We start from the raw sequence: 26,404 nt of genomic DNA, 5'->3' as shown, positions 1-26,404 counted from the left end.
GGGCAACTGGGTGGCTCAGTTTGTTAAGTGTCTGCCTTTGGCTCAGGTCATGATCCCAGGGTCCTGGTATTGAGTCCCACATTGGGTTCTCTGCTAAGCGTGAAGCCTGCTTCTCCCTTTCCCTCTGCCACTCCTCCTGCTTGTGCTCTTTCTCATGCTCTCTCTCTCTCTCTCTCTCTCTCTCTCACAAATAAAATCTTGAAAAAGAAAAACTAATAAAAGTAGGTTCCTAGGCTTTGATTAAATTTGCCAGGGAACTGGGGCACCTGGGTGGCTCAGTGGGTTAAGTCTCTGCCTTGCCCAGGTCATGATCTCAGGGTCCTGGGATCCAGCCCCGCATCTGGCTCTCTGCTCAGCGGGGAGTCTGCTTTCTCCTCTTTCTCTGCCTGCCTCTCTGCCTACTTGTTATCTCTGTCTGTCAAGTAAATAAATACAATCTTTAAAAAAATAATAAATAAATTTGCCAGGAAACCAAATAAATGTGGAGTTTTTTTTCTGAAATTAGAACATTTAAAAAAATTTTTAATTTTAGACAAAAATATTCCTATGTCTTATTATAATAGTTTAATTTTTAGTCACAAGCAGAACCTGTATTGATGGAATATCACGAATTCAAGGCCACAAAGCAAGAAACTAGGGCCAACTGAATCAGATTAGGTAATGTTTATCCAACTAGTAAGTCCACTATTTCTTCCTTAGTTTACTCCCTTGTCTTTTTTTTCTCATTCTCTTTTTGTTTCTTTGGCCCTTAATCCCTTTGTCTCACACCTTAACCACTATCTACTCTGTGACTTCTGTCATTTTTGAAAATTACAGTGACAACATATTTTGGTTTTGATTTTCTTTTTTTTCAAATACAAAAGTACCCTCACCATAAGACAGGTGCTTATTTTACATGATTTTGTGCAACAGTTCCCATGTATAAGTGCTTTGCTTATAAATGCTCCTCTGTCTTGAGGTCCTGGTTTGCTCATTGTTGAGATCTGTAATTAGTATGCTGGAATTGTTTTTAAAATGACAGTAATAACTTCTTTATTTGAATTATTTCCACAGCTGGTATAAGGCTAATTACAGTATGGCTGAGAAGTTAGACTGGGGCCGAGGAATGGGCTGTGACTTCGTCAGGAAGAGCTGCAAATTCTGGATTGACCAGCAGAAACAAAAGTAAGAACACATTTCCTCATTATATCTTTGATAACATGGTTGATTTCTGATTTTGTTCTTTATCCTAAACCTAAAATGTCACTATTTTGAAAATGTTACCTAAACAGTTCAATTTCAAAATGTACAGAAAACCATCTGTGGTGCTTCGTGGTAATATAATAGGTAGATACATTATTGTTTTATTTTATTTTATTTTATTTTATTTTATTAAGATTATTTATTTATTTATTTATCAGAGAGGGTGAGCACAGGCAGGCAGAGTGGCAGGCAGAGGCAGAGGGAGAAGCAGGCTCCCCGCTGAGGAAGGAGCCCAATGTGGGACTCCATCCAAGGACGTTGGGATCATGACCTGAGCTGAAAGCAGCTGCTTACCCAGCTGAGCCACCCAGACGTCCTGATACATTATTGTTTTAAATCATATATGAGGGGCGCCTGGGTGGCTCAGTGGGTTAAGCCACTGCCTTCGGCTCAGGTCATGATCTCAGGGTTCTGGGATCGAGTCCCGCATGGGGCTCTCAGCTCAGCAGGGAGCCTGCTTCCTCCTCTCTCTCTCTGCCTGCCTCTCTGCCTACTTGTGATCTCTCTCTGTCAAATAAATAAATAAAATCTTTAAAAAAAAAAAAAAAATCATATATGAAAAGAATCCACAATGTAGGAATGAGAGCCATAAGCATTTCTATTTAGTTTATAATGAATAAATTATAAACTGTAAAATTTTTACATATTCTATCATTCTTACTATTTTTTTCAGAGAATGCACTCATAAACATAGATGCAACTGTTGATCAGTATCCAAAAACATGAAAATACTTTTGAATAATGGCTCTCAAATCTGGATGAAAATCAAAATCACCTAGCAAACTTTAAAAGTCCACTCATCAAGTTTGGGGGATGTGTATGCCCACATATTCATATGTTTATGCATTTTTTTTTTTTTAAGTAAGCTCTGTGCCCACTGTGAAGCTTGAACTCATAACCCTGAGATCGAGAGCCTCACATTTCAGGACTCTTGGGTGTCTCAGTTGGTTAAGTGGCTGTATTTGGCTCAGGTCATGATCCCAGGATTCTGGGATCGAGTCCTGCATTGGGTTCCTTGCTCAGCAGGGAGCCGGCTTCTCCCTCTGCATGTTTGTTCTCTCTCTCTCTCTCTAACGAATAAATAAATAAAATCTTTTAAAAAAAAAAAAAGGGCCTCACACTTCATGGACTGAGCCAGCAGGTACCCTTGTAAATGTATATTTTTTTAACTTTTTATTTTGAGATAATTATAGGTTTACATGTAGTTTTAAAGAAATATTCAGAGATTCCATATATACTTTATCCAGTTTTCTTAATTGGTAACATCTTGTAATAACTGTAGTATAGTAACACAGCCAGGATGTTGACGTTGATACAATCAGACACAGAACATTTCAGTACCACAGGAATCCTTTATCTTGCCATTTTATAGATTTATACCTACTTCCCTCCCACTCCAGCCCCTCTTACACCCCTGAAAACCACTAATCTGTTCTTCATTTCTATAATTTTGCCATTTAAAGAATGTTACATAAATTGATTCATTCTATATATAACCTGTTGGGGCTGACTTTTTTCACTCCACATAATTTTCTGGGTTGTGTATATCAGTAGTTTCCTCAAGTTAGTAGCTGAATAATATTCCAAACTGTGGATATACCACAGTTTGTTTAAGCATTCACATGTTTTGTTGTTGTTGTTTTAAAGATTTATTTGAAAGAGAGAGAGAGAGGTCACAAGCAGGGGATAAGGATAGAGGGAGATACAGACTACCCACTGAGTAGGGAGACCATTGCAGTCTCTTCCCACGACCCTGAGATCATCACCTGAGCTGAAGGCAGCTGCTTAATGGACTGAGCCACCCAGGTGCCCTAAACATTCACATGTGGGAGGATACTTAGGTTGTTTCCAGTTTCGGACTATTATGAATAAAGCTGCTGTAAACATTTGTGTGCAGGTTTTTGTGTGGAAAGAAATCTTCATTTCTCCAAGATAAGCAATTGCTGAGTCATATGGTAGTTGGAAGTTTAGTTCTCTAAGGAACTGCTGAACTCTTTTCTAGAGCTCTAGTATTCTTTTCCAGAATGGCTATACTATTTTATATTCTACCAGCAATGTATAAGTGATGACAGTTTTTCCACATACTTGTCAGCATTTAATGTTGTCACTGTTTTTTATTTTAGTTACTCTAAAAGATAGTAGTGGTATCTCATTGTGGTTTTACTTTGCATTTCCCTAATGCCTAATGATGTTGAATATCTTTTCATGTGCTTATTTGATGTCTGTATAGCCTCTTTGATGAGATACCTCTTCATGTTTTAGGCCAATTTTCTAATTGAAATGTTTGCTTTTCTCTTTCCTTTTTTTTTTTTTTTTTTACTGTTAAGTTTTTTATTTTTTAAAGATTTTATTAATTTGACAGACAGAGAGATCACAAGTAGGCAGAGAGGCAGGCAGAGGCAGAGGCTTTAACCCACTGAGCCACCCAGGCGCCCCTACTGTTAAGTTTTGAAAGTTTTTAGTATAGTCTAAGTACTAGTCCTTTGTCAGATATGTGGTTTGCATACATTTTCTCCTAATCCATAATTTTCCTTTTTATTCTCTTAATAGGGTCTTTTGTAGAGTAAAAGTTTTTAAGTTTGATAAAGTCCAGATCATCAATATGTTCTTTTCTGAGACATATTTTCAATATCAAGTCAATGGCGAAGCCCTAAATCTCAAAGATTCTTGTATTTCTTTTTCAAAAATTTAATTGCTTTATGTTGTATATTATAGTCTGAGATCCGTTTTGAATTAATTCTTGTATAAAGTGAGAGACTTAGATCAAGGTTCTTTGTTTTGTGTATGGATGTTCAGTTGCTCCAGCATCATTTGTTGAAAAGGCTGTCTTTCTTTTATTATTGCTTTCTTGCATTTGTCAGAGAATCAGCTGGGTGTATTTATATGGGTCTATTTCTGTGCTCTCGCTTCCTGTTCCATTGGTCTATGTGTCTGTCACTTCATTAATACTGCACAGTCCTTGATTACTGTAGTGATACTAGGTCTTAAAATCTGTAAACTGATCCACTTTACTCTTTTTAAAATTATCTTAGCTGTTCTAGTTCCTTTGCCTTTCGTAAAATTTCAGAATAACCGTGTCTACAAAAAATCTTGCTGGGATTTTTCTATGAATTGTGTTAAATTTATATATCAATTTTAGGAGAATTGACATCTTAGCTCTATTGAGTTTTTTTTTTTTAAGATTTATTTACTTGACAGAGAGAGAGATCACAAGTAGGCAGAGAGGCAGGCAGAGAGAGAGGGGGAAGCAGGCTCCTTGCTGAGCAGAGAGCCCGATGTGGGGCTCCATCCCAGGACCCTGAGATCATGACCTGAGCCGAAGGCAGAGGCTTAACCCACTGAGCCACCCAGGCGCCCCTCTATTGAGCTTTTTAATCCATGAACACAGTTGGGGGAGGGGAGCATTCAGTTTTTCACTATTAAGTATAATGTTAGTTGTAGGTGTTTTGTAGATGCTTCTGTTCAAGTTGGAGTTCCCCTCTTTACCTATTTTTCTGAGAGTTTTTATCACAATGGATGTTGACTTTTGTCGAGTCCTTTTTTTGCTCTGGTTGATATAATCATGTGATTTTTTAAAAAAAACTGTTAATATGATCGATTACACTATTTGGTTCTAATATTATTATCTATTTATTATTAACATATGTTGTATTATTTGCTTCAGGGGTATAGGTCTGTGATTCATCAGTCTTACACAATACACAGCACTCACCACAACACATATCCTCCCCTATGTCCATCACCCAGGCACCCCATCCCTCCCACCCTCCTCCACTCCAGAAACCCTCAGTTTGTTTCCTGAGATTAAGAGTCTCTTAGGGTTGAGACTCCTAATCTCACAAAACAAACTGAGGGTTGCTGCCAGGTGGAGGGGAGGGACAGGGTGGCTGGGTTATGGACATTGGGGAGGGTATGTGCTATGGTGAGTGCTGTGTCTTGTTTAAGACTGATGATTCACAGACCTGTATCCCCGGGGCAAATAATACATTTTTTTTAAAAAAGTCTCTTACGGTTTGTTTCTCCCTCTCTGATTTCATCCTTTCTCCACATCCTCTCCAACATCTGTCATTTCCTGACTTGTTTATATTAGCCATTCTGACTGGTGTGAGGTGGTATCTCTTTATGGTTTTGATTTGTAGTTCCTGGATGCCGAGTGATGTTGAGCACTTTTTCATGTGCCTGTTGGCCATTTGAATGTCTTCTTTGCAGAAATGTCTGTTCATGTCTTCTTCCCATTTCTGGATTAGTTTATTTGTTCTTTGGGTGTTGAGTCTGATAAGTTCTTCATAGATTTTGGATACTAGCCCTTTATCTGATACATCATTTACAAATATATTCGCCCATTCAGTTGGTTGTCTTTTGGTTTTGTCGATTGTTTCCTTTGCTCTGCAAAAGCTTTTTATCTTGATCAAGTCCCAGTCCATTCACTTTTGCTTTTGTTTACTTTGCCTTTGGTGATGTATGTGGGAAGAACTGGCTGCAGTTGGTGATGTATGTGGGAAGAACTTGCGGCAGCGGATTTCAGAGAGGTTGCTACCTGTGTTTTCTTCTAGTATTTTGATGGATACCTGCCTCACCTTTAAGTCTTTCATCCATTTTGAGTCTGTCTTTGTATATGATATAAGGAAATGGTCTATTTTCATTCTTCCACTTGTGGCTGTCCAGTTTTTCCAACACCATTTGTTGAAGAGATTGTCTTTTTTTCCATTGAATATTCTTTCCTGCTTTGTCGAGTATTAGTTGGCCATAGAGTTCAGTGTCCATTTCTGAGTTCTCTATTCTGTTCCATTGATTGTTCCATTGATTCCATTGATCATTGTGTCTGTTTTTGTGCCAGTACCATACTGTCTTGATGATTACAGCTTTGTGGTAGAGCTTGAAGTCCAGAATTATGATGCCACCAGCTTTGGCTTTCTGTTTCAACATTCCTCTGGCTATTCAGGGTCTTTTCTGGTGCCATACAAATTGTAGGATTATTTGTTCTAGTTCTGTGAAAAACATTGATGGTATTTTGATAGGGATTGCATTGAATATGTAGATCATTCTAGCATAGACATTTTAACAATATTTGTTCTTCCATTCCATGAGCATGGAACATTTTTCCATTTCTGTGTGTCTTCCTCAATTTCTTTCATTAGTACTTTATAGTTTTCTGAGTACAGATTCTTTGCCCTTTTGGCTAGATGTGTTCCTAGGTATCCTGTGGTTTGGGGTGCAGTTGTAAATGGGATCGACTCCTTAATTTATCTTTCTTCTGTCTTGTTGTTAGTGTATAGAAATGCAACTGATTTCTGTGCATTGATTTTATACCCTGCCACTTTACTGAATTCCTATATGAGTTCTAGCAGTTTTGGAATGGATTCTTTTGGATTTCCCACATAAAATATCATATCAACTGCAAAGAGTGACAGTTTGACTTCTTCTTTGTGGATTCAGATGGCTTTTATTTCTTTTTGTTGTCTGATTGCTGAGGCTTGGAATTCCAGTACTTGGAATTCTGCTGTGTTTAGGCTTTGTTTGCTGTTATTTTCCAACTCCTTAAGGTATAGGATTAGGTCTTGTATTTGAGACCTTTCTTGTTTCTTGAGAAAGGCTTGTAGTGCTATGTAACTTTCCTCTTAGGACCCCTTTTGCTGCATCCCAATGATGATAGTGGCCATCCATGCTGTATTCCTGACCTTAGGGGAAAAGCTTTCAGTTTTTCCCCATTAAGAATGATACTCACTGTGAGCTTTTCATAGATGGCTTTTATGATATTGAGGTATATAACCTCTATCCCTACACTGAGAAGAGTTTTAATCAAGATAGGAGGGGAGCCTGGTTGGCTCAGTCAGTTGGCATCTGCTTCAGCTCAGGTCATGGTCCCAGGATCCTGGAATCAAGTCCCACGTTGGGCTCCCTCCTTAGTAGGGAGTCTGCTTCTCCTCTCCTCCGTACTCATGCTCTCTGTCACTATTTCTCTCTCTCTCTCTCAAATAAATAAATAAAATATTTTTTTAAAAAAGAAAGGATGCTATATTTTGTCAAAGCTTTTTCTGCATCTCTTGAGAGGATCACATGGTTCTTCTCCTTTGATTAATTTAGTGTATGACATTGATTGATTTGTGGATGTTGAACCAGCCTTGCAGCCCAGGAATAAATCCCTCTTGGTCTTGATGAATAATCCTTTTAATGTACTGTTGGAGCCTATTGGCTAGTACTTTGGTCAAAATTTTTGCATCCATGTTTATCAGGGATATTGGTCTGTAATTATCCTTTTTGGTGGAGTCTTTATCTTGTTTTGAGATCCAGGTAATGCTGACCTCATAAAATGGGTTTGGAAGTTTTCCTTCCATATCTGTTTTTTGGGGTTTTTTTGGTATTTATTTATTTATTTATGTGACTGAGAGAGATCACAAGCAGGAAGAGAGGCAGGCAGGGCGGGGAAAGCAGGTTCCCCGCTGAGCAGAGAGCCCAATGCGGGGCTGGATCCCAGGACTTTGAGATCATGACCTGAGCCGAAGGCAGAGGCTTAACCCACTGAGCCACCCAGGTGCCCCCATATCTGTTTTTTGGAACAGTTTCAGAAGAATAGGTAATAATTTTTCTTTAAATGTTTGGTAGAATGGGCGCCTGGGTGGCTCAGTGGGTTAAGCCTCTGCTTTCGGCTCAGGTCATGATCTCGGGGTCCTGGGATCGAGCCCCACATTGGGCTTTCTGCTCAGCATGGAGCCTGCTCCCCCCACCCACTCTCTGCCGGCCTCTTGACCTTGTGATCTCTCTCTCTCTCTCTCTCCGTGTGTGTCAAATAAATAAATAAAATCTTAAAAAATAAATGTTTGGTAGAATTCCCCTGGAAAGCCATCTGTTCCTGGCCCTTGTTTGTTGGGAGGTTTTTGATTACTTCTTCAATTTCCTGTTGGTTATGGGTCCGTTCAGATTTTCAGTTTCTTCCTGGTTCAGTTTTGGTAGTTTATACATCTCTAGGAATTTATCCATTTCTTCCAAGTTGTCTAAATTGTTGGCATACGGGGCGCCTGGGTGGCTCAGTGGGTTAAACCGCTGCCTTCGGCTCAGGTCATGATCTCAGGGTCCTGGGATCGAGTCCCGCATCGGGCTCTCTGCTCAGCAGGGAGCCTGCTTCCCTCTCTCTCTCTCTGCCTGCCTCTCTGCCTACTTGTGATCTCTCTCTGTCAAATAAATAAATAAAATCTTTTAAAAAAAATAAATAAATAAATTGTTGGCATAGAGTTACTCATAATATGTTCTCGTAGTTGTTTGTATTTCTTCAGTGTTGATTGTGATCTGTCCTCTTCTTTTTGATAGGTCTTGCCAGAGGTGGTTTGTCCATTCTTACTAATTCTTTCAAAGAAGCAGCTCCTAGTTTTGTTAATCTTTTCTACAGTTTATTTAGTTTATATTTCATTGACTTCTGCTCTAATCTTTGTTATTTCTCTTCTGCTGTGTTTAGGCTTTGTTTGCTGTTATTTTCCAACTCCTTAAGGTATAGGATTAGGTCTTGTATTTGAGACCTTTCTTGTTTCTTGAGAAAGGCTTGTAGCTATGTAACTTTCCTCTTAGGACCCCTTTTGCTGCATCCCAAGCATTTTGAAAAGTTGTGTTTTCATTTTCATTTGTTTCCATGACTTTTTTTTTTAAAGATTTTATTTATTTATTTGACAGACAGAGATCACAAGTAGTCAGAGAAGAAGGCAGAGAGAGAGGAGGAAGCAGGCTGTCTGCTGGGCAGAGAGCCAGATGTGCAGCTCGATCCCAGTACCCTGGGATCATGACCTGAGCCAAAGGCAGAGGCTTAACCCACTGAGCCACCCAGGTGCCCCTCCATGACTTTTTTTTTTTAATTCTTCTTTAATTTCCTGGTTGACCCATTTGTTCTTTAGTGGGATGCACTTTAGCCTCCGTGTATTTGAGTTCTTTCCAACTTTCCTCTTGTGATTAAGGTCAAGTTTCAGAGCACTGTGTGGTCTGAAAATATGCAGGGAATGACCGCAATCTTTTGGTACTGGTTGAGACCTGATTTGTAACTCAGTATGTGATCTATTTTGGTGAATGTTCCATGTGGGTGAATGTTCCATGTGCACTAGAGAAGAGTGTGTGTTCTGTTGCTTTGGGATGGGATATTCTGAATATATCTATGAAGCTTATCTGGTCCAGTGTTTCATTCGAGGCCCTTATTTCCTTCTTGATCTTTTGCTTAGATGATCTATCCATTACAGTGAGAGGGGTGTTACTGTCCTGTACTATTATTGTATTATTATTGATGTGTTTCTTTGATTTTGTTATTAATTGGCTGCTCCCATGTTAGGGGCATAAATATTTACAGTTGTTAGATCTTCTTGTTGGATAGACCCTCTAGGTATGATGCAGTGTCCTTCCTCATCTCTTATTACAGTCTTTGGTTTAAAATCTAATTTGTCTGATTTAAGGATTGCCATCCCAGCTTTCTTTTGATGTCTATTAGCATGAGAAATGGTTTTCTGTCCCCCTCGCTTTCAATCTGGAGGTGTCTCTGGGTCCAAAATGAGTCTCTTGCAGACAGTATATAAATGGGTCTTGCTTTTGTATCCAGTCTGATACCCTTTGTCTTTTGATTGGGGCATTTAGCCCATTTACATTCAGGGTGACTATTGAAAGTTATGAATTTAGTGCCATTGTATTGTCTGTAAGGTGACTATTACTGTATATTGTCTCTGTTCCTTTCTGGTCTCTGTTACTTCTGGCCTCTCTCTTTGCTTAGAGGACCCTTTCAATATTTCTTGTAGGGCTGGTTTGATGATCACAGATTCTTTCAGTTTCTGTTTGTCCTGGAAGCTTTTTGTCTCTTCTATTTTTGATGACAGCCTAGCTGGTTATATTATTCTTGGCTGCATATTTTTCTAGTTTAGTACCCTGAAAATACAATGCCAGTCCTTTCTGGTCTGCCAGGTCTCTATGGATAGGTCTGCTGCCCCTTTAATGTTTCTGCCATTGTAGGTTACAGACCTCTTGTCTGGAGCTACTTTCAGGATTTTCTTTTTTCTCTGCGATTTTTAAGAAAAATTTTATTGTGTTTTTTTTGAGTTCCAAGTTTCATTGTTTATGCACCACACCCATGTAAGCACACCCATGGAGCACCACCAGTACTCCATGTAATATGTGTCCTCCTCCTGGTGCCCACTATTGGCTCATCCATCCCCCAACCCCTCTCCCTTCCAAAACCTTCAGGTTGTTTCTCAGAGTTCAGTCTCTCATGGTTCTTCTCCCCCTCCAATTTCCCCCAATCATTTTTCCTCTCCTTCTCCTAATGTCTTCCATGTTATTTCTTCTGCTCTACAAGTATGTGAAACCATGTGATAATTGACTTTCTCTGCTTGACTTATTTCACTCAGCATAATCTCCTCTAGGCCCATCCATGTTGATAAAAAAGTTGGGTATTCATCCTTTCTGAGGGAGGCATAATACTCCATTGTATATATGGACCATATCTTCTTTATCCATTTGTCTGCTGAAGGGCATCTTGGCTCTTTTCACAGTTTGGCGATTGTGGACATTGCTATTATCAACAGTGGTTGATAGCCACTATATGATTAAACATATTGGACAGCACTCTACAGAAAGTTCTATAAGCCGAACTCTGTAGAATTATATGTCATGAATCTTGAACAACTCTAACTTTGGAGCTTTTTAAATCAGTGTTTTTTAAGTTCCTTACTCCTCTTTATCCAGTTAGCCAAAACTCATATTTTAATTCAAGGGAAATTATGTATTATGTTAGAGAAAAAGGAAAAGAATTTTGTGGTATTGAAGAAGTGACTTAGTAAGAACTACTGGTCATTTTTATTGAGTAACTTGTATGTGCTAGACATGGAGCACTTTATGGTTGAAGCTCAGGAATATTAAATAAACATCAAATAAGCTAGTATTTGAAACCAAGCCTATGTGAAGACTTCTAGATGTTTGCTTTCCTGTTACACTGTGCTGCTTCATGTTTATCAAAGACTGTGGTAGGACTTTTACATATTTTATCTCAAGAAACTATAACTCCCCTAGAGATGTTTTATTGCTATACAGTGTTAACTTAAATGTAGCAAGTATCAGTTTTCCTTAAAATAAGAAATCTAACCTAGGCTTTTTTCTCCAGCAAGCACATGGGAGAAGAGGAAAAATAGCAATATTCCTATTATAATTTGGCAGTCTTGATTGGATTTATATTGTTTAAGAATACTGGAATTTCATTTATAACATTACCATTATATTAATATATATTGTAATTATCAATAAGATGACTAATTTGAAGATTATTTCTACAGAACAAAGCAATAGATTTCAGTGTCTTTGGAAAATTACAAGACATCTTTTTCCAAATTGTGCTTTCAAGATTAGGTTTAACAGAACAGAACAACTTGTAATAATTAGGAGTATTCACACAATCTTCATTTTGCACATGAAAACAAGATGTCTTGTGAATGTGTTCAGTTTAATAAACTGTCAAAAGAAAGTATTTGAACTAGATTGTGGCATAGAAAAAATTCTTTGTAGCTGCAGGACAGAAGTGCATCATCTCCATCTCCATCTCTTTCTTAGACTCCATTATATTGGTTATGAAGATTTGCATTTCTAAGCAAGATCAGAAATTTTATTATCTGTCTTTAACATGCAGGTCAGGTCTGCAGAACTCCCATTTTACTGGCAAAATTTGAGAAAGAGATAAATAAAATCATGTTTAATACTGGTGGAATAATGTTACAGTGCATGTAGCACTAATCTTTCATATCTACATTAAGCATTTCTTTTTACACTTTTAAAAATAACTTCATAACTTGATGCAGCATTTAGTATTAAGCTATTAAAAAGTATACTGAAATGATAATAGAAAAGATAAGCTCAAAAATGGATTTGTTTTATTTTCTTTAGAGTTTGATACCATGGTGTTTATCTTTGTGTGCAGGAGACAGACGCTGAGCCCTTTCTGTGACACACTCAGAAGTAATCCATTGCAGTTAACTTGCAGACAGGACCAGAGAGCAGTTGCAGTGTGTAATTTGCAAAAGTTTTCAAAACCTTTACCTCCAGAGTACCAGGTAACACTTGTTTTGGGCACAATTTTAGAAATCAACTCAACCTTTTATTTATTATTTATTTATTTATTTATTAAAGATTTTATTTATTTATTTGACAGAGAGAGATCACAAGTAGATGGAGAGGCAGGCAGAGAGAGAGAGAGGGGGAAGCAGGCTCCCTGCTGAGCAGAGAGCCTGATGCAGGACTCGATCCCAGGACCCTGAGATCATAACCTGAGCCGAAGGCAGCGGCTTAACCCACTGAGCCACCCAGGCGCCCTCAACTCAACTTTTTAAAGAGAAGTCTCAATTTTGAGTTAGAAGAGTGAATTCTCTTGAGTTTTTCAACTTATGAAAGTCCTCATTTGTTTTCTATAAGTTAAAAAAAAAAATGAAGAATTCTTTAAATTCTTTAAACCCAATGTGCTAATCAACAACAATTAATATCTAGCAAAGTCTTGTAGTAATGGCAAAAGGCGTTTAGAATATTTATCGGATCTTTTTTTAAGTAGTTTGTATTTTTTTCTAATTGTTTCCAAAGTCTTCATCTTTAGTTTCCTCTAATTAACACAAAAGGACAAAATTCTTCAAAGAAAATAACTGAGACACTCTAATTCAATTAATTAAAAGTCTTGAAAGTTCTTCTTTAGAAAAAGTTTGACAGGTGAATTCCAAAAGGTCTTCACCTTTTGGGTGAAGGGCTGTCTGTGGTTCAGTCAGTTAAGTATCTGACTCTTGATTTCAGCGCAGGTCATGATCTCAGAGTTGTGAGATCTAGCCCAGCTCTGCGCTCCACACTGGGTATGGAACCTGCTTAAGAGTCTTTCTCTCGGGTGTGTGGGTGGCTCAGATGGTTAAGCGTCTTCTTCAACTCAGGTCATGATTTCAGGGTCCTGGGATCGAGCCCCACATCGGTATCCCTGCTTGGCAGGAAGTCGGCTTCTCCCACTCGCCCTTCTTGTGTTCCCTCTCCCACTGTCTCTCTCTCTGTGAAATAAATAAATAAAATCTTTAAAAAAGTCTCTTTCTCCCTTTCCATCTGACCCTCCTCTCTCTCTAACAACAAAAAAAAAGGGTGAAGGACAGGGTCCCACATATTCAGTCTGAATCTCTGATTGGACCTTTAAGTTTGTTCCTGCAGTGGCCATCTCTAAAATACCTCAGTTCTGCCTGACATTTACAAAGGATTCTGTAGTCAGAAGTTGTATCTTAGAAGATAATTTAAAACGATTATTGCTAAATTTTGAGCTTCCTGTATATGTTTATGACCACACTGAATGCTTCAGATATCATAAGATGGCAACTGTATTTCTAGGCATAGTAATATAATTCAAGGAGTTGGTGTAAACGTGAAATCTTTAAGTTTTTTCTGGTGCCTTAATTCTTTGGTGTTCCTAGTATTTTTTTTTAATATTTTATGTATTTATTTATTTGGGGGGAGCAGAAGCAGGAAAGGGAGCCAGGGGGAATTGAGGCAGAGGAGAGGCAAAGAGAGAGGGGCGGGGAGGAGGCAGAGGGAGAGGCAGAAGCAGACCCTTCCTGTGCAGGACCCCAAGATCATAACCTGGGCCGAAGGTAGATGGCTTAACCAACTGAGCCACCCAGGCACCCCTCAAAGTATTTTATATATATGATCTCATTCATATTATCACAGTTTTACTTTTTTCAAATTTATCAAAACAACACATAAATTAAGTCTTCTAAAACACTTGAAGTACATTATATTTAAAGTATCTTAATTCTCTGGATTAGTTTTGTGAGTTTTTTTTTTTTTTTAAGATTTTATTTATTTATTTGACAGACAGAAATCACAAGTAGGCAGAGAGGCAGGCAGAGAGAGAGAGGAGGAAGCAGGCTCCCTGTGGAGTAGAGAGCCCCATGCGGGGCTCGATCTCAGGACCCTGGGATCATGACCTGAGCCGAAGGCAGAGGCTTTAACCTGCTGAGCCACCCAGGCGCCCCAGTTTTGTGTTTTTTCAATTCTTAAAACCTTTCCTATTCATCTTTTTAAAACACTAGTCAAATCTATCATCTAGTAAAAAACTTAGACTAAGATACTTACCTTAGTTATTTCTAAAACTATGACAACCTTGAAATACTGCTCAGGTAGTATATTGTCTTTATATTGTATTATATATGAAGAAAAGTACAGTGATATCTTTTTTATATTATGTGGCATTAGAGGATTGCTATAAATTGCCTGTGGACTTTGTTTTGATTATACAGAATGATTCTTACTTTCCTGTCTTCCTAACAATTTTTTTTTTATATAGTACTTCGATGAACTAAGTGGAATACCTACAGAAGATTTGCCTTATTATGGTGGTTCAGTAGAAATTGCTGACTACTGCCCTTTCAGTCAGGAATTCAGTTGGCATTTAAGTGGTGAATATCAGCGCAGCTCAGATTGTAGAATATTGGAAAATCAACCAGGTTAGTAGTCTAGTGAAATGAAATGTTGTATATATATTAAAATTACATATTAGCAATATAGAGTAAGGATTAAGGGCACAGACCCAGGAGCCAGACTATTTAAATTTGTATTATGGTTCCACTGGTATCCATTTGTTAGAAGTAACTTAACTTCTCTGTACCTCAGTTTCTTCCTCTGTACCAAGTGAATAATAATACCTGTCTTATAGAGTACTTGTGAGAACTAAATGAATTCACATAATAAATGCTTAGAACTATGACACATAACAAGTATTTAGTTGTTTAGATATATTTGCAGATGTGTACACCCTACTTTTTTGTTGTACTTTACATCTGCATGACATTTTCCATTTGCAAAGCACTTTCATTTTTATCATTTTATTTTATTTTTCTAAAAACCTGATGAGAGACACACAGAACATATTGAATGTCACAAGTAAATGAAGAGATACTAAGTGATACAGTTAATGGTGCCAGCCTAAGGTCCTCCAGTGCAGAGCTCTTTTTATTAAATCATATTAGGTATCCTGTGTTTTCTTTTCTGAGGAGTGTGCATTTTATGTAATTTAGAAGTAACATGTCATTCTCCGGATATCAGAATAATACTCTGTGGTAAGATATATTGCCAATTGGGTATTCACTTGTGTAAACAAAATGTTATCACATTGATACGTACATAAAGAGTGATAGGTAGTTTTTTACTCTGTGGTCATCAAAATTTCTAATCTGGTCCCTTTTTCTTTTTTAATTTAAATTCAATTAATTAACATATAGTCTATTATTTGTTTCAGAGGTACAGGTCTATAATTCACCAATCTTATATAATACCCAGTGCTCATTACAACACATACCCTCCCCAGTGTCCATCACCCAGTTACCCCAAAACCTGGTCCTTTTTAATCCCCAATTATTCTATACTTTATTACAGATTCTGTTATTTTCATTTTAAATTTTCAAAATGGTTTTCCTTTTATATTTAAACCTGGTAGATTTAACTGGATTTGTACAGTCATTTTTTTTCATCGCTCATCTATTCAATAAACATCTAAAAACTTATAACTATTCAGCAGTTCCATGTTAAAGCCAAGAAATGCAGAGATCTGTCAATTATGAGTTTGCCAATGATATGGTATCACACTTTATTGTTTTAGATCTGGAGTTGGCAGACATTTATTATAAAGAGAAAGATAGTAAATTTTTTTAAACAAAAATAGTAAATATTTTAAACTTGGTGGGTCATGCGGTCTCTGTTGCAATTACTGAACTCTGCTGTTACAGTATGAAAGCAGCTATAGACAATATGTAAATTAATGGCAGTGTTCCAATAAAACTTTATTTATAAAAACCTTCAGGTAGCCTTCAGGATTGGCCTGAGGGCTGTAGATAGGTAACCACCCCCTTTTCTTTTTTTGACACTGATCACTTTGTTTTTCAAGGACATTGACGTATTCATAAATTTTTTTAAAAATTTTATTCTGTTTTATATTTTCTTTCTTAGGTTATGTAATTAAGATTTTTCAAAACTGACATAAAATACCCATCTTTAAGACCTCTGCTTTCAGGGGCGCCTGGGTGGCTCAGTGGGTTAAAGCCTCTGCCTTCGGCTCAGGTCATGATCCCAGCCAGGGTCCTGGGATCTAGCCCCACATCAGGCTCTCTGCTCAGCAGGGAGCCTGCTTCTTCCTCTCTCTGACTGCCTCTCTGCCTGCTTGGAATCTCTGTCTGTCAAATAAATAAATAAAATCTTTAAAAAAAAAAAAAAAAGACCTCTGCTTTCAAAAGATGAAAACTGTATTAAGCCTAAAGAGAACAAATTATTGCTAAGCAGGGTAAAGAGCCTCATTCCTTTGTCTATTAGATATTTGGAGGTCCATTAATCCTGTATCTCTGCATGGTTGTGCTCAGTCTGAGACTGCATCAGCATGTTAGGTATGGACCTCCAGGAGATGGCATACAATGAAAATAAAAGAACTTTGTAAAAACTTTCTGCAGCACCACAAAAAAGCCTTTATTAGATAAATTACTTGGCTTCATCTCGGGGGGGATTCCTATTTAGATAACCAGTAAAGATGATTTTTAGTGCCATTTCCTCTGTAAATCTCCTTTAGATACTTTAGGCCAGTTTTATCTCCTATTTTTTGATATAATAATTTCTTCCCACTAAGTCCTTTATTGAGAATCCAGTTTGATTTTAGAGCCCATTTCTCTTGATTTTTTTTAATTGATAATTTCCATTAAACATATTCCATTTTTTTAAATTTATTTATTTGAGAGAGAGAGTGAGCGAGGAGAAGGTCAGAGAGAGAAGCAGACTCCCCATGGAGCTGGGAACCTGATGCGGGACTCGATCTCAGGACTCCGGGATCATGACCTGAGCCGAAGGCAGTCGTCCAACCAACTGAGCCACCCAGGCATCCCAAACATACTCCATTTTTAAAGCAACTTTTAACCATAAGACTGGAATGCTTCAACTTCTTCTTTGAGCCAGAAGTCAATTTTTAAGAGAAATTCTTTGGTTTGTTTCAGATCTTTTTAAAAACTATGGTGCTGAAAAGTATGGACCTCATTCAGTTTGTCTAATTCAGAAATCAGCATTTGTCATGGAAAAGTGTGAGAGGAAGCTGAGTTACCCAGACTGGGGGAGTGGATGTTATCAGGTAAACTATATGATTGTTAATAATTATTATAAAATATTATATAATTTTATCTTGTTATCAGTGGCTTTTACATTTTAAAATAGTTTATATTTTTATATAATGTACTGATTAATGCTTTCAACTTATTTATGTAAATATTAGCTTGGATGCTTATGTTTCATGAAAATATTATCATTTCCTTGAGAGAAATTAACCTTTTTCCATTTGTTTACAAAAACATATAATTGTTATATATCAGCAAGTTTTATGGTAATTTTATTTTGGACATATATCCCAAGGAAATAATGGAATGTATGTAATTTTGTTTTTGAACAAATACTACTTTGTAATGGAAAAAATTTGCAATTTTATTTCATAAGATCTGAGGAAAGTGTGGATTTAAGAATTAATAAATCAGCTATAGATTAATAATAGGTTTTCTCCTGTGTAATTAGAAATCCAAAGGTAGCAAAATACTTTTTTCTTAATTGTCTCATTTACATATCTGATTTGAAATGACTGCATCACCTTATTAGAAACTTATTAAGAGGGAAACCTGGGTGGCTTAGTTGGTCTGTCTTCAGGTCAGGTCATGATAGCAGGGTCCTGGGATTAAGACCTTGCTTCGGGTTCCTTGCTCAGTGGGGAAACCTGCTTCTCCCTCTCCCTCTGCCTGCTGGTCCTTTGCTTGTGTGCTCTCTCTCTCTCTCCGTCAAATAAATAAATTCGCCTGAGTGGCTCAGTGGGTTAACTCAGGGGCATCCAACTTAAAGAGTATTAACATATTCTGCTCATGAATCTCAGGGAGGAAAGTGTGATCCTGAGAATTGAAAAATAAGAATTCTTTGTACCATTTCAGCTGCAAGATCTAAATGGACTTCTATAGCTGGTAATTTCACTGTTACTTTTGAAATTACTGATAATAGCTTTATTGAGATATAATTCATGTTTTATCCAATTCATATAAAATTATCTTTTATATCAATAGACAAAAGACAATTCAAAATACATAACTTTTAAGCTATAATCTGACAGCTGTAATCTAGCAACCATTTTCTGATAAAGTACATTGCAGATTTATGTATTTATTAAATTCATAGTTTTGACCTAGTTGTAATCGTAATACAAAATTTTGTTTACTGCCTTCACTTAGTGTGGAGCAAAACACCTTTTCCAAATTTTTCCAATAATAAAAATTACTATTGTTTTGTTTTTTAAGTAAACTCTACCCACGATTTGGGGCTTAAACTCATACCCCTGAAGTCAAGAGTTGCAAGCTCTACCACCTGAGCCAGCCAGGTGTCCCAATAATTACTATTATTTATGGCTATGAGACATTACATCTTTTTTTTTTTTTTAAGATTTTATTTATTTTATTTGCTGGAGCAAGAGATCACAAGTAGGCAGAGAGGTAGGCAGAGAGAGAGGAAGGGAAGCAGGCTCCCTGCTGAGCAGAGAGCCTGATGCGGTGCTCAATCCCAGGACCCTGAGATCATGACCCGAGACAAAGGCAAAGAATTAACCCACTGAGCTACCCAGGCGCCCCAAGACATTACATCTTTTTAAGGTATCATAATTAAGGAAGTCATTTCCTGTTATATATTGAGCTAATTTTCACTTTTCATGATAAAAATGTGCTTTTACAAGCACATTTATGTAAGATGTAAAATGTATATGTAAAAAACAGATTCATATAAGCACATTAATTAAAAAAATTTCTTTTGAAATAAATTACCTTAAGTGAAAATATTAAAGGGGATAAGGCTAGAACAGTGGCAGGATAGAGAAGGATGACCTCTTCAGGCTATTTTATTTTATTATTTTTTTTAATTAAGTAAGCTCTATATCCCATGTGGGACTTGAACTCATGATCCTGAGATCAAGAGTCACATGCTGTACTGACTGAGCCAGCCAGGCATCCCATCTTCAGGCTATTTTAAAAGTCTGTCACTATCGGGGCGCCTGAGTGGCTCAGTGAGTTAAAGTTTCTGCTTTCAGCTCAGGTCATGATCCCAGGGTCCTGGGATGGGGCCCCGCATCGTGCTCTCTGCTCAGCGGGGAGCCTGCTTCCTCCTCTCTCTTTGCCTGCCTCTCTGTCTACTTGTGATCTCTGAGTGTCAAATAAATAAAGAAAGTCTAAAAAAAAAAAAAAGTCTGTCACATTACAGCACCGCAAAGGGATTATGCAGATTTGCAATGCTATATATAAAGATTGAATAAATCGGCTTCCCTGTACTTAGAGTTGTCAGTTAATTTTTCTAACTTAATATTAACCACCATTTTGTGGGAAAATGTGTATAATCTCCAAACACTTAACATGGGTTAGCTATTTTGTTTTTTATTGTTTGTTTTATTTATTTTGACAGAAAAGTTGCAAGAATGGTACAAAAATTTTTTTGAGTCATTTAAATGCAAACTGCTGACATGCTTCACCCTCTTCCCCAGGTATTTCTTGTGTATTTCTTATACACAAAGACATCTTCCTACTTACACACAAATTTGTGTATTTCTTATACACAAGGACATCCCCGTACCTATACTAACCTAATGTTATCTAGTTTACTCAACTACCTTTACTAGGTTTGGTTCTGGCCAACTTTTAGGTATTTCTAAAAATTACATTAACTTACTAAGTAAAAAATTTGCCACCATTAGACATATTCATAATCACATACTTGGTTTGAATATAGGCCCAGGAGAGAGATTCCAGAAATCTATAAAGTGAAGTAGCAGAATTGAAAGTAATGTGAAGTCTTTTTAGAAAACAACTTTGAGGGATGCCTGGGTGGCTAAGTCACTTAAGTGTCTGCCTTCAGCTCAGGTCATGATCTCAGGGTCCTGGGATCAAGCCCCACATCAGGCTCTCTGCTCAGTGGGGAGACTGCTTCCCCCTCTTTCTCTGCCTGCCTGTCTGTCTACTTGTGATCTCTCCCTCTGTCAAATAAATAAATAAAATCTTTTAAAAATACATAAAATAAAATTGACTTTATTAGTTACCCCTTGCAGTTAAGATGTTAGTCCTACCTTTAAGAATGTTACCAGTCCTGTGGTATCTGGGTGGCTCAGTGGTTTAAGCCTCTGCCTTCGGCTGAGGTCATGTTCCCAGGGTCATGGAATTGAGCCCCACATCAGGCTCTCTGCTCAGCAGGGAGCCTGCTTCTCTCCTCCTCTGCCTGCCTCTCTGCCTACTTGTGATCTCTCTTTCTCTCTGTCAAATAAATAAAATCTTTAAAATAAATAAATAAATAAATAAATAAATAAATAAATAAATATGTTACCAGTCCATATAAAATCACTAGGACCTTTTTTATACCTGAGCAGAGGGTCTGTGATAGTGAAAAAGAATAAAAAACTTGTATTATGTACATTTCTGTACTGTAATACTTTTTTTACAATGATAATATTTTTACAATTTACAATTTAAAAATTTGATTTACAAAAGTTATGACTTGTGGAGAAAATGACATGAGTAATGGCTCTTTGACAAAGGTTTGAGCTGAAATATAATGAGGATACTATAATCTGCAGAAGTGTTATTCTTTTTTTAAAGATTTTATTATCATCATTATCATTAATATTTTTAAAGTTTTATTTAATCTCTACACCCAACGTGGGGCTTGAACTCAGGACCCTGAGATCAAGAGTTGCATGCTTTTCTGACTGAGCTAGCCAAGTACCCCTAAGGTTTGATTTTTTTCAAGTAATCTCTACACTCCATGTGGGGCTCAAACTCACAGCCCCGAGATCAAGAGTTGCATGCTCCACAGACTATAAACCACCCAGGCACCCCTACATAAATGTTACTCTTGACAACTTGGCTTCAGGGTCTATAAATCCAAATTGTATGTTAAGTTGTGTGTTGTCTTGTATCATTAAAGAGTAGTGTCTGTAGCTTTCCTCAGATTTTTTCTAAAAATGCTAAACAAAAAGTCTAAGAGCTACTACCAAAGAGTGAAAATTCTTTTAGAACCTGAATAGTTTAACTTTCTTTATACGAGATTAAAGATATGCCTATATTCCAAATTGTTTTATAGTCAGTATTTTTAGTAAATTCTAATGTATTTTCCTGTAGATGAAAAAGGCTCATATATCCTATATGAGAATCTTATTAATCTGGTTTTTTTCCCTTCCTATTTGAAGGTTTCTTGTTCTCCTCAAGGTCTGACAGTTTGGGTTCAGAACACTTCATATTTGTGTAGTCGAGCTGGGCAGGTCCTCCCTGTCAGTATTCAGATGAATGGCTGGATTCATGATGGTAACCTGCTCTGCCCATCGTGTTGGGACTTCTGTGAGCTCTGTCCTCCAGAAAGAGATCCTCCAGCTACTAACTTGACCCGAGCTCTTCCACTAGGTGAGTAGTCTCTGTGGTTGGAGTAAAGACAAGACTTTTCTTATTTATATAATGTTGGAAATTCCCTTCAAGGAAACTCTTGAAAGGTGGAAACTCTTAAAACAGGTGGAGCATCTTCTCTTCTAATTGCAGTTTCATTGGAAAGCCTCCTTACCACCACTGTTAGAAATTGAAGGTGAGTAAACGACACTTCCGTTCAGTAAGAGGAAGGATAAGGAACATTTCTAAAGACCTCTGATTTGCAAAAAAAAAAAAAAAAAAAAAAAAAATCACTCAAGATTACAAAAACTGAATGTTTCAACCATTCGTTTTGAAATTAAGTATAAACAAAATTCTGCTCATTAAACACAAAAAGCATTTAAATGTATTTCAGTTATACAGGCATACCTCATGTTATTCTGCTTTACTTTATTGCACTTCACAGATACTGCATTTTTTACAAATGAAGGGTTTGTGCCAACCTTGGCAGCAACTCTGCCGGCACCACTTTTCCAACAGCATTGGCTCAGTTCATGTCTCTGTGTCACACTTTGGTAATTTTCATGATATTTTAAACCTTTTAATTATTATTATATTTGTGATGGTGATCTGTGATCAGTGTTCTTTGATTTTACAATTGTAATTTTGTTCTTTGGGGACACCAGGAACCACACTCATTAGAAACTGAACTTAATTGGTAATTTTGTGTATTCAGACTGCTCAACCAACCAACAATTCCCATTTCCCTCCTCTTCCTCAGGCCTCCCTATTCCCTGAGACACAACAATATTGAAATTAGGGCAATTAATAACCCTACCATGTCTCTAAGTGTTATGTAAAAGGAGATGTCACATGTCTATCAACTTAAATCAAAAGCTAGAAATGATTCAACTTAGTGAAGAAAGCATGTCAACAGCTGGTTTTGTCAGTTAACCAAGCTGTGAATACAAACGAAAATTTCTTGGAGAAGATGAAAAGTGATATTACAGTGAATACATGAATGACTGAAAAAAAAAATCCTTGTTGCTGACATGGAGAAAGGGAGAAAGTCTGGGTGGTCTGGATAGAAGTTCAAAGCAGATACAACATTCTCTTAAGTCAAAGCCTAATCCAGAGCAAGGCCCCAACTCTCTTCACTTCTGTGAAGGCTAAGAGAAGTGAGGAAGCTGCAGAAGAAAAGTCAGAAACTAGCAGAGTTGAGTTCATGAGGTTTAAGGAAAGAAGACACCTCTGTAACATAGAAGTGTAAGGGAAAGTAGCGGGTACTGTTGTATTAGTTACAGCAAGTTATACAGAGTTGGCTAAGATAAATAATGGAAGTGGCCACACCAAACAACAGATTTTCAATGTAGATGAAGCTTCCATTGGAAGAAGATGCCATCAAGGACATTCATAGCTAGAAAGAAGTCAGTGCCTGACTTCAAAGCTTCCAAGGACAGGCTGGCTCTCTTGTTAGGGGGTAATACAACTGATGACTTAAAGTTGAAGCTGGTGCTAATTTACCATTTTGAAAATCCTAGGGCCCTTAGGAATTACACCAAATCTACTCTGCCTTTGCTTTGTAAGTGGAACAACAAAGCCTGGATGATAGCCTATCTGTTTGCAGCATGGTTTACTATTTTAAGCCCAGTGTTGAGACTTACTTCTCAGAAAAAAATGATTCCTTTTAAAACTACTGCCCATTGTGAATCCACCTGGTCATCCAAGAGCTCCAGTGGAAATGAGCAAGGAGATTCATGTTGTTTTTATACATGCTAATACAGTATCCATTCTGTAGCCCACAGATCAAGGAGGAATTTTGACTTTTAAGTCTTATTATTTAATAAATAAATTTTATAAAGCTATAACTGCCATACATAGTGACTCCTCTGATGGATTCGATCAAAGGAAATTGAAAACTTTCTTGCAAGGATTCACCATTCTCGATGTCATTAAGAACATCCCTGTTCCAGGCACCTGGGTGGCTCAGTTAGTTAGGCTTCTGCCTTTGGCTCAGGTCATGATCCCAGAGTTCTGGTATTGAGCCCCACTTGGCTCACCACTCAGCAGGGAGCCTACTTCTCCCTCTCCCTTTGCCCACCCCCCCCACCCCCCACCCCCCACCCCCCACCCCCCGCTTATTCTCTCACTCTCTCTATCTCAAATAAATAAAATCTTTAAAACAAAAGATCTCAGGGACACCTGAGTGGTTCAATAGGTTAAGCATCTGCCTTCGGCTCTTTCTCTCTCTCTCTGACAAATAAATAAAATCTTTTTAAAAAAAAGATCTTAGGTCCTTTTGGTATGGTAAATAGTATAAGTAGTGTTAAATACTCTTAGTTAACTTTTACTTTTAATGCAAAGCTGATACGGTAACTTAATTTTGTTGTTACTGTTTAATTGCTTTGGCTAGAATAAGAAGGCTGATAGTCCACAAGTTAGGTAGTTCTGGTGGAGTTCCTATCCTCAGGCCTAATCCCAGTTAACTATAACAATCTGTCATCATCTCATTGTCCAAGACATGAGCAAGGATTGAGCTGTTGACAGAGTTGAAATAGTTATTCTTGCTGGTTCAGGAGTAAGAATCTTAAGAGTACAGTAGAAGAGTGTCTAGGAATGAGAGAAAATCCGAACCGGGTCAAAGGGCCATGAGTTGATCATTTCCAGTCTTTGGGGCATGACAAAAACAAATGAATCTATTCAAAGGAGGTGGGAGGTGGAGATTGCAAATCACCTGCCCCCCTCCACCTGCACAGTCTGCACCTTATACTCTGCTTATCCTACTCCTTCTTTACCAGTCACCCTTCTAATATGGTGCTGCTATAATGTGATTGATTTCCCTGTTAACTTGCCCATTTCTATGAGGAAGCATGGTCAAAAGAGTGTTGCAAGCACCAAATCACTACTGCAATTTTGAAAATGTGTAAATATTACAAGAATAGGTACATTTTAGGCATTGCTTTTTAAATACACACATCACTGTTGAAATTCTAAAATATCCTGACTTACCATATTTGTTAATGGGTTCACTGAGCATATTCTTTACTGAATATTTATTGAACTGTGTGCCAGAAACAATGACAAGTGTTTCTTTCAGGTAAATAGTTTGTTTCTGTTTAATACTTTTTTAATGACCCACTAAAGTCATAGAACTATTTTGATGCTTTAAATATGCTTGTGTGAGAAATACTAATAATTAGAATTAACCTATAGTGAACCTTATTTTTTTTGTAAGATTTTATTTATTTATTTGACAGACAGAGCTCACAAATAGGCAGAGAGGCAGGCAGAGAGAGAGGAGGAAGCAGGCTCCGCACGGAGCAGAGATGGGCTCGATCCCAGGACCCTGGGATCATGAACCAAGCCGAATGCAGAGGCTTAACCACTAAGCCAACCAGGTGCCCCTATAATGAACTTTATTAATAAACAAATGATCATCCATAATCTGTCTTAGTAAAGTATTTTTTTAGGTTTTTAAGCATGCCTTTAAAACTTTAAAAATGCTAATATTCTGGAGGAAGTGTAAAAGATATTCACCCTAAATTCTTCTGATTTTTGTTATTAGTGTTTTTAGGTATTAGTTCGCATAGCTTTTTCTAATATCTGTAATTTCTTTTAGAATGTAAAACTCTGGGGGCACCTGGGTGACTCAGTCAGTTAAGGGTCTGCCTTCAGCTCAGGTCATTATCTCAGGGTTCTGGGGTCAAGCTCCACATTGGATTTCCTGCTCATTTGGGAGCCTGCTTCTCCCTCTCCCCCTCTCCTTTGTTGCACTTTCTCTCTCTCTCAAATGGGTGGGTAAAATTAAAAAAAAAAAAAAAAAAGTAAAACTCTGACTTTATTTTCTTTTTACTAGTTGACACTACTAAATGCTGGAGTGTGATTAGGTAGTTGTTCTATATTGCCTAAAATCGTTTCCATTAGTGACTATGAAAGATTTCTTTCTGAATTCTTTCAAGTCTCTTCAGATTGTAGAGGTTATTTTTGTTTCCATTTATTGAATGCTAGACACTTTTGCCAAGTGCTTTGTCTTTATTATTGCATTTAACCATCACAAAAACTAATGATGTAGGAATTACTGTTTTACAACTGAGAAAACTAAGGTATAAAGAGATTAAGTAATGTATTATCCATGAACTAATAAATAATGAAGTTCAGATAAAAACCCAGAACTTACTGTCTCTAATTTATTTTGAAACCCTCATTTTTAATGTTTTCATTTTAATTAGTACTAGCACGGAAAGTGCAGTATTTTTGAAGAACACATGTTCCAGAACTGCCATTAATGTTTTAATAGCTTGTTAAATTTTATTACTAACAGTGGATAAACATTGCCTACTTCTCCTGTTACTTTGGGCCAAAATGAAAATCAGGAGATAAAGGGATATGCCTATGTTATTAGTCACTTCAGGGTCTATTCCTTAATGCAGCCCACACTACTCTACCACATCAACTCTGGCTTGATGTTCCATAGTTTGCACTGTCCACTACAAGGTGATGCTAATATTGTTGACACAAAGACTACATTTTAAAAAGAACCATTCTTGGGAGGCCTGGGTGGCTCAGTTGGTTAAATGTCTGCCTTCAGCTCAGGTCATGATCCCAGGGTCCTAGTATCGAGTCCTGCATCAGGCTCCCTGCTCATTGGAGAGCCTGCTTCCCCCTTTCTCTTGCCTGCCTCTCTGCCTCCTTGTGCTCTTTCTCCCTCTGTCAAATAAGTAAATAAAGTCTTAAAAAAAAAAAAA

The 26,404-nt window shown here is 37.4% G+C and overlaps 1 protein-coding gene across 2 annotated transcripts in view; it reads left to right on the top strand.

Annotated features, from left to right (window-relative positions):
* The window catches only part of LMLN (leishmanolysin like peptidase), an 85,709-nt gene that overhangs the window by 47,004 nt on the left and 12,301 nt on the right, over positions 1-26,404 (top strand). The window contains exons 12-17 of one of the 2 annotated variants that reach the window (XM_059162971.1): positions 1,054-1,164; positions 12,170-12,302; positions 14,555-14,714; positions 17,241-17,371; positions 21,491-21,701; positions 21,834-21,876. In XM_059162971.1, the coding sequence (XP_059018954.1) occupies positions 1,054-1,164; positions 12,170-12,302; positions 14,555-14,714; positions 17,241-17,371; positions 21,491-21,701; positions 21,834-21,874 (787 nt within the window). In that variant the 3' untranslated portion in view covers positions 21,875-21,876. The remainder of the gene's footprint in view (positions 1-1,053; positions 1,165-12,169; positions 12,303-14,554; positions 14,715-17,240; positions 17,372-21,490; positions 21,702-21,833; positions 21,877-26,404) is intronic. The other variant, XM_059162970.1, reaches the window with a different exon arrangement.

This window comes from Mustela lutreola, chromosome 2 (genome assembly GCF_030435805.1).
Source record: "Mustela lutreola isolate mMusLut2 chromosome 2, mMusLut2.pri, whole genome shotgun sequence".
In the NCBI taxonomy this organism is placed as follows: Eukaryota; Metazoa; Chordata; class Mammalia; order Carnivora; family Mustelidae; genus Mustela; species Mustela lutreola.
The sequence above is the reverse complement of the archived record's forward strand: the minus strand, read 5'-3'. Positions and strand labels throughout refer to the sequence as shown.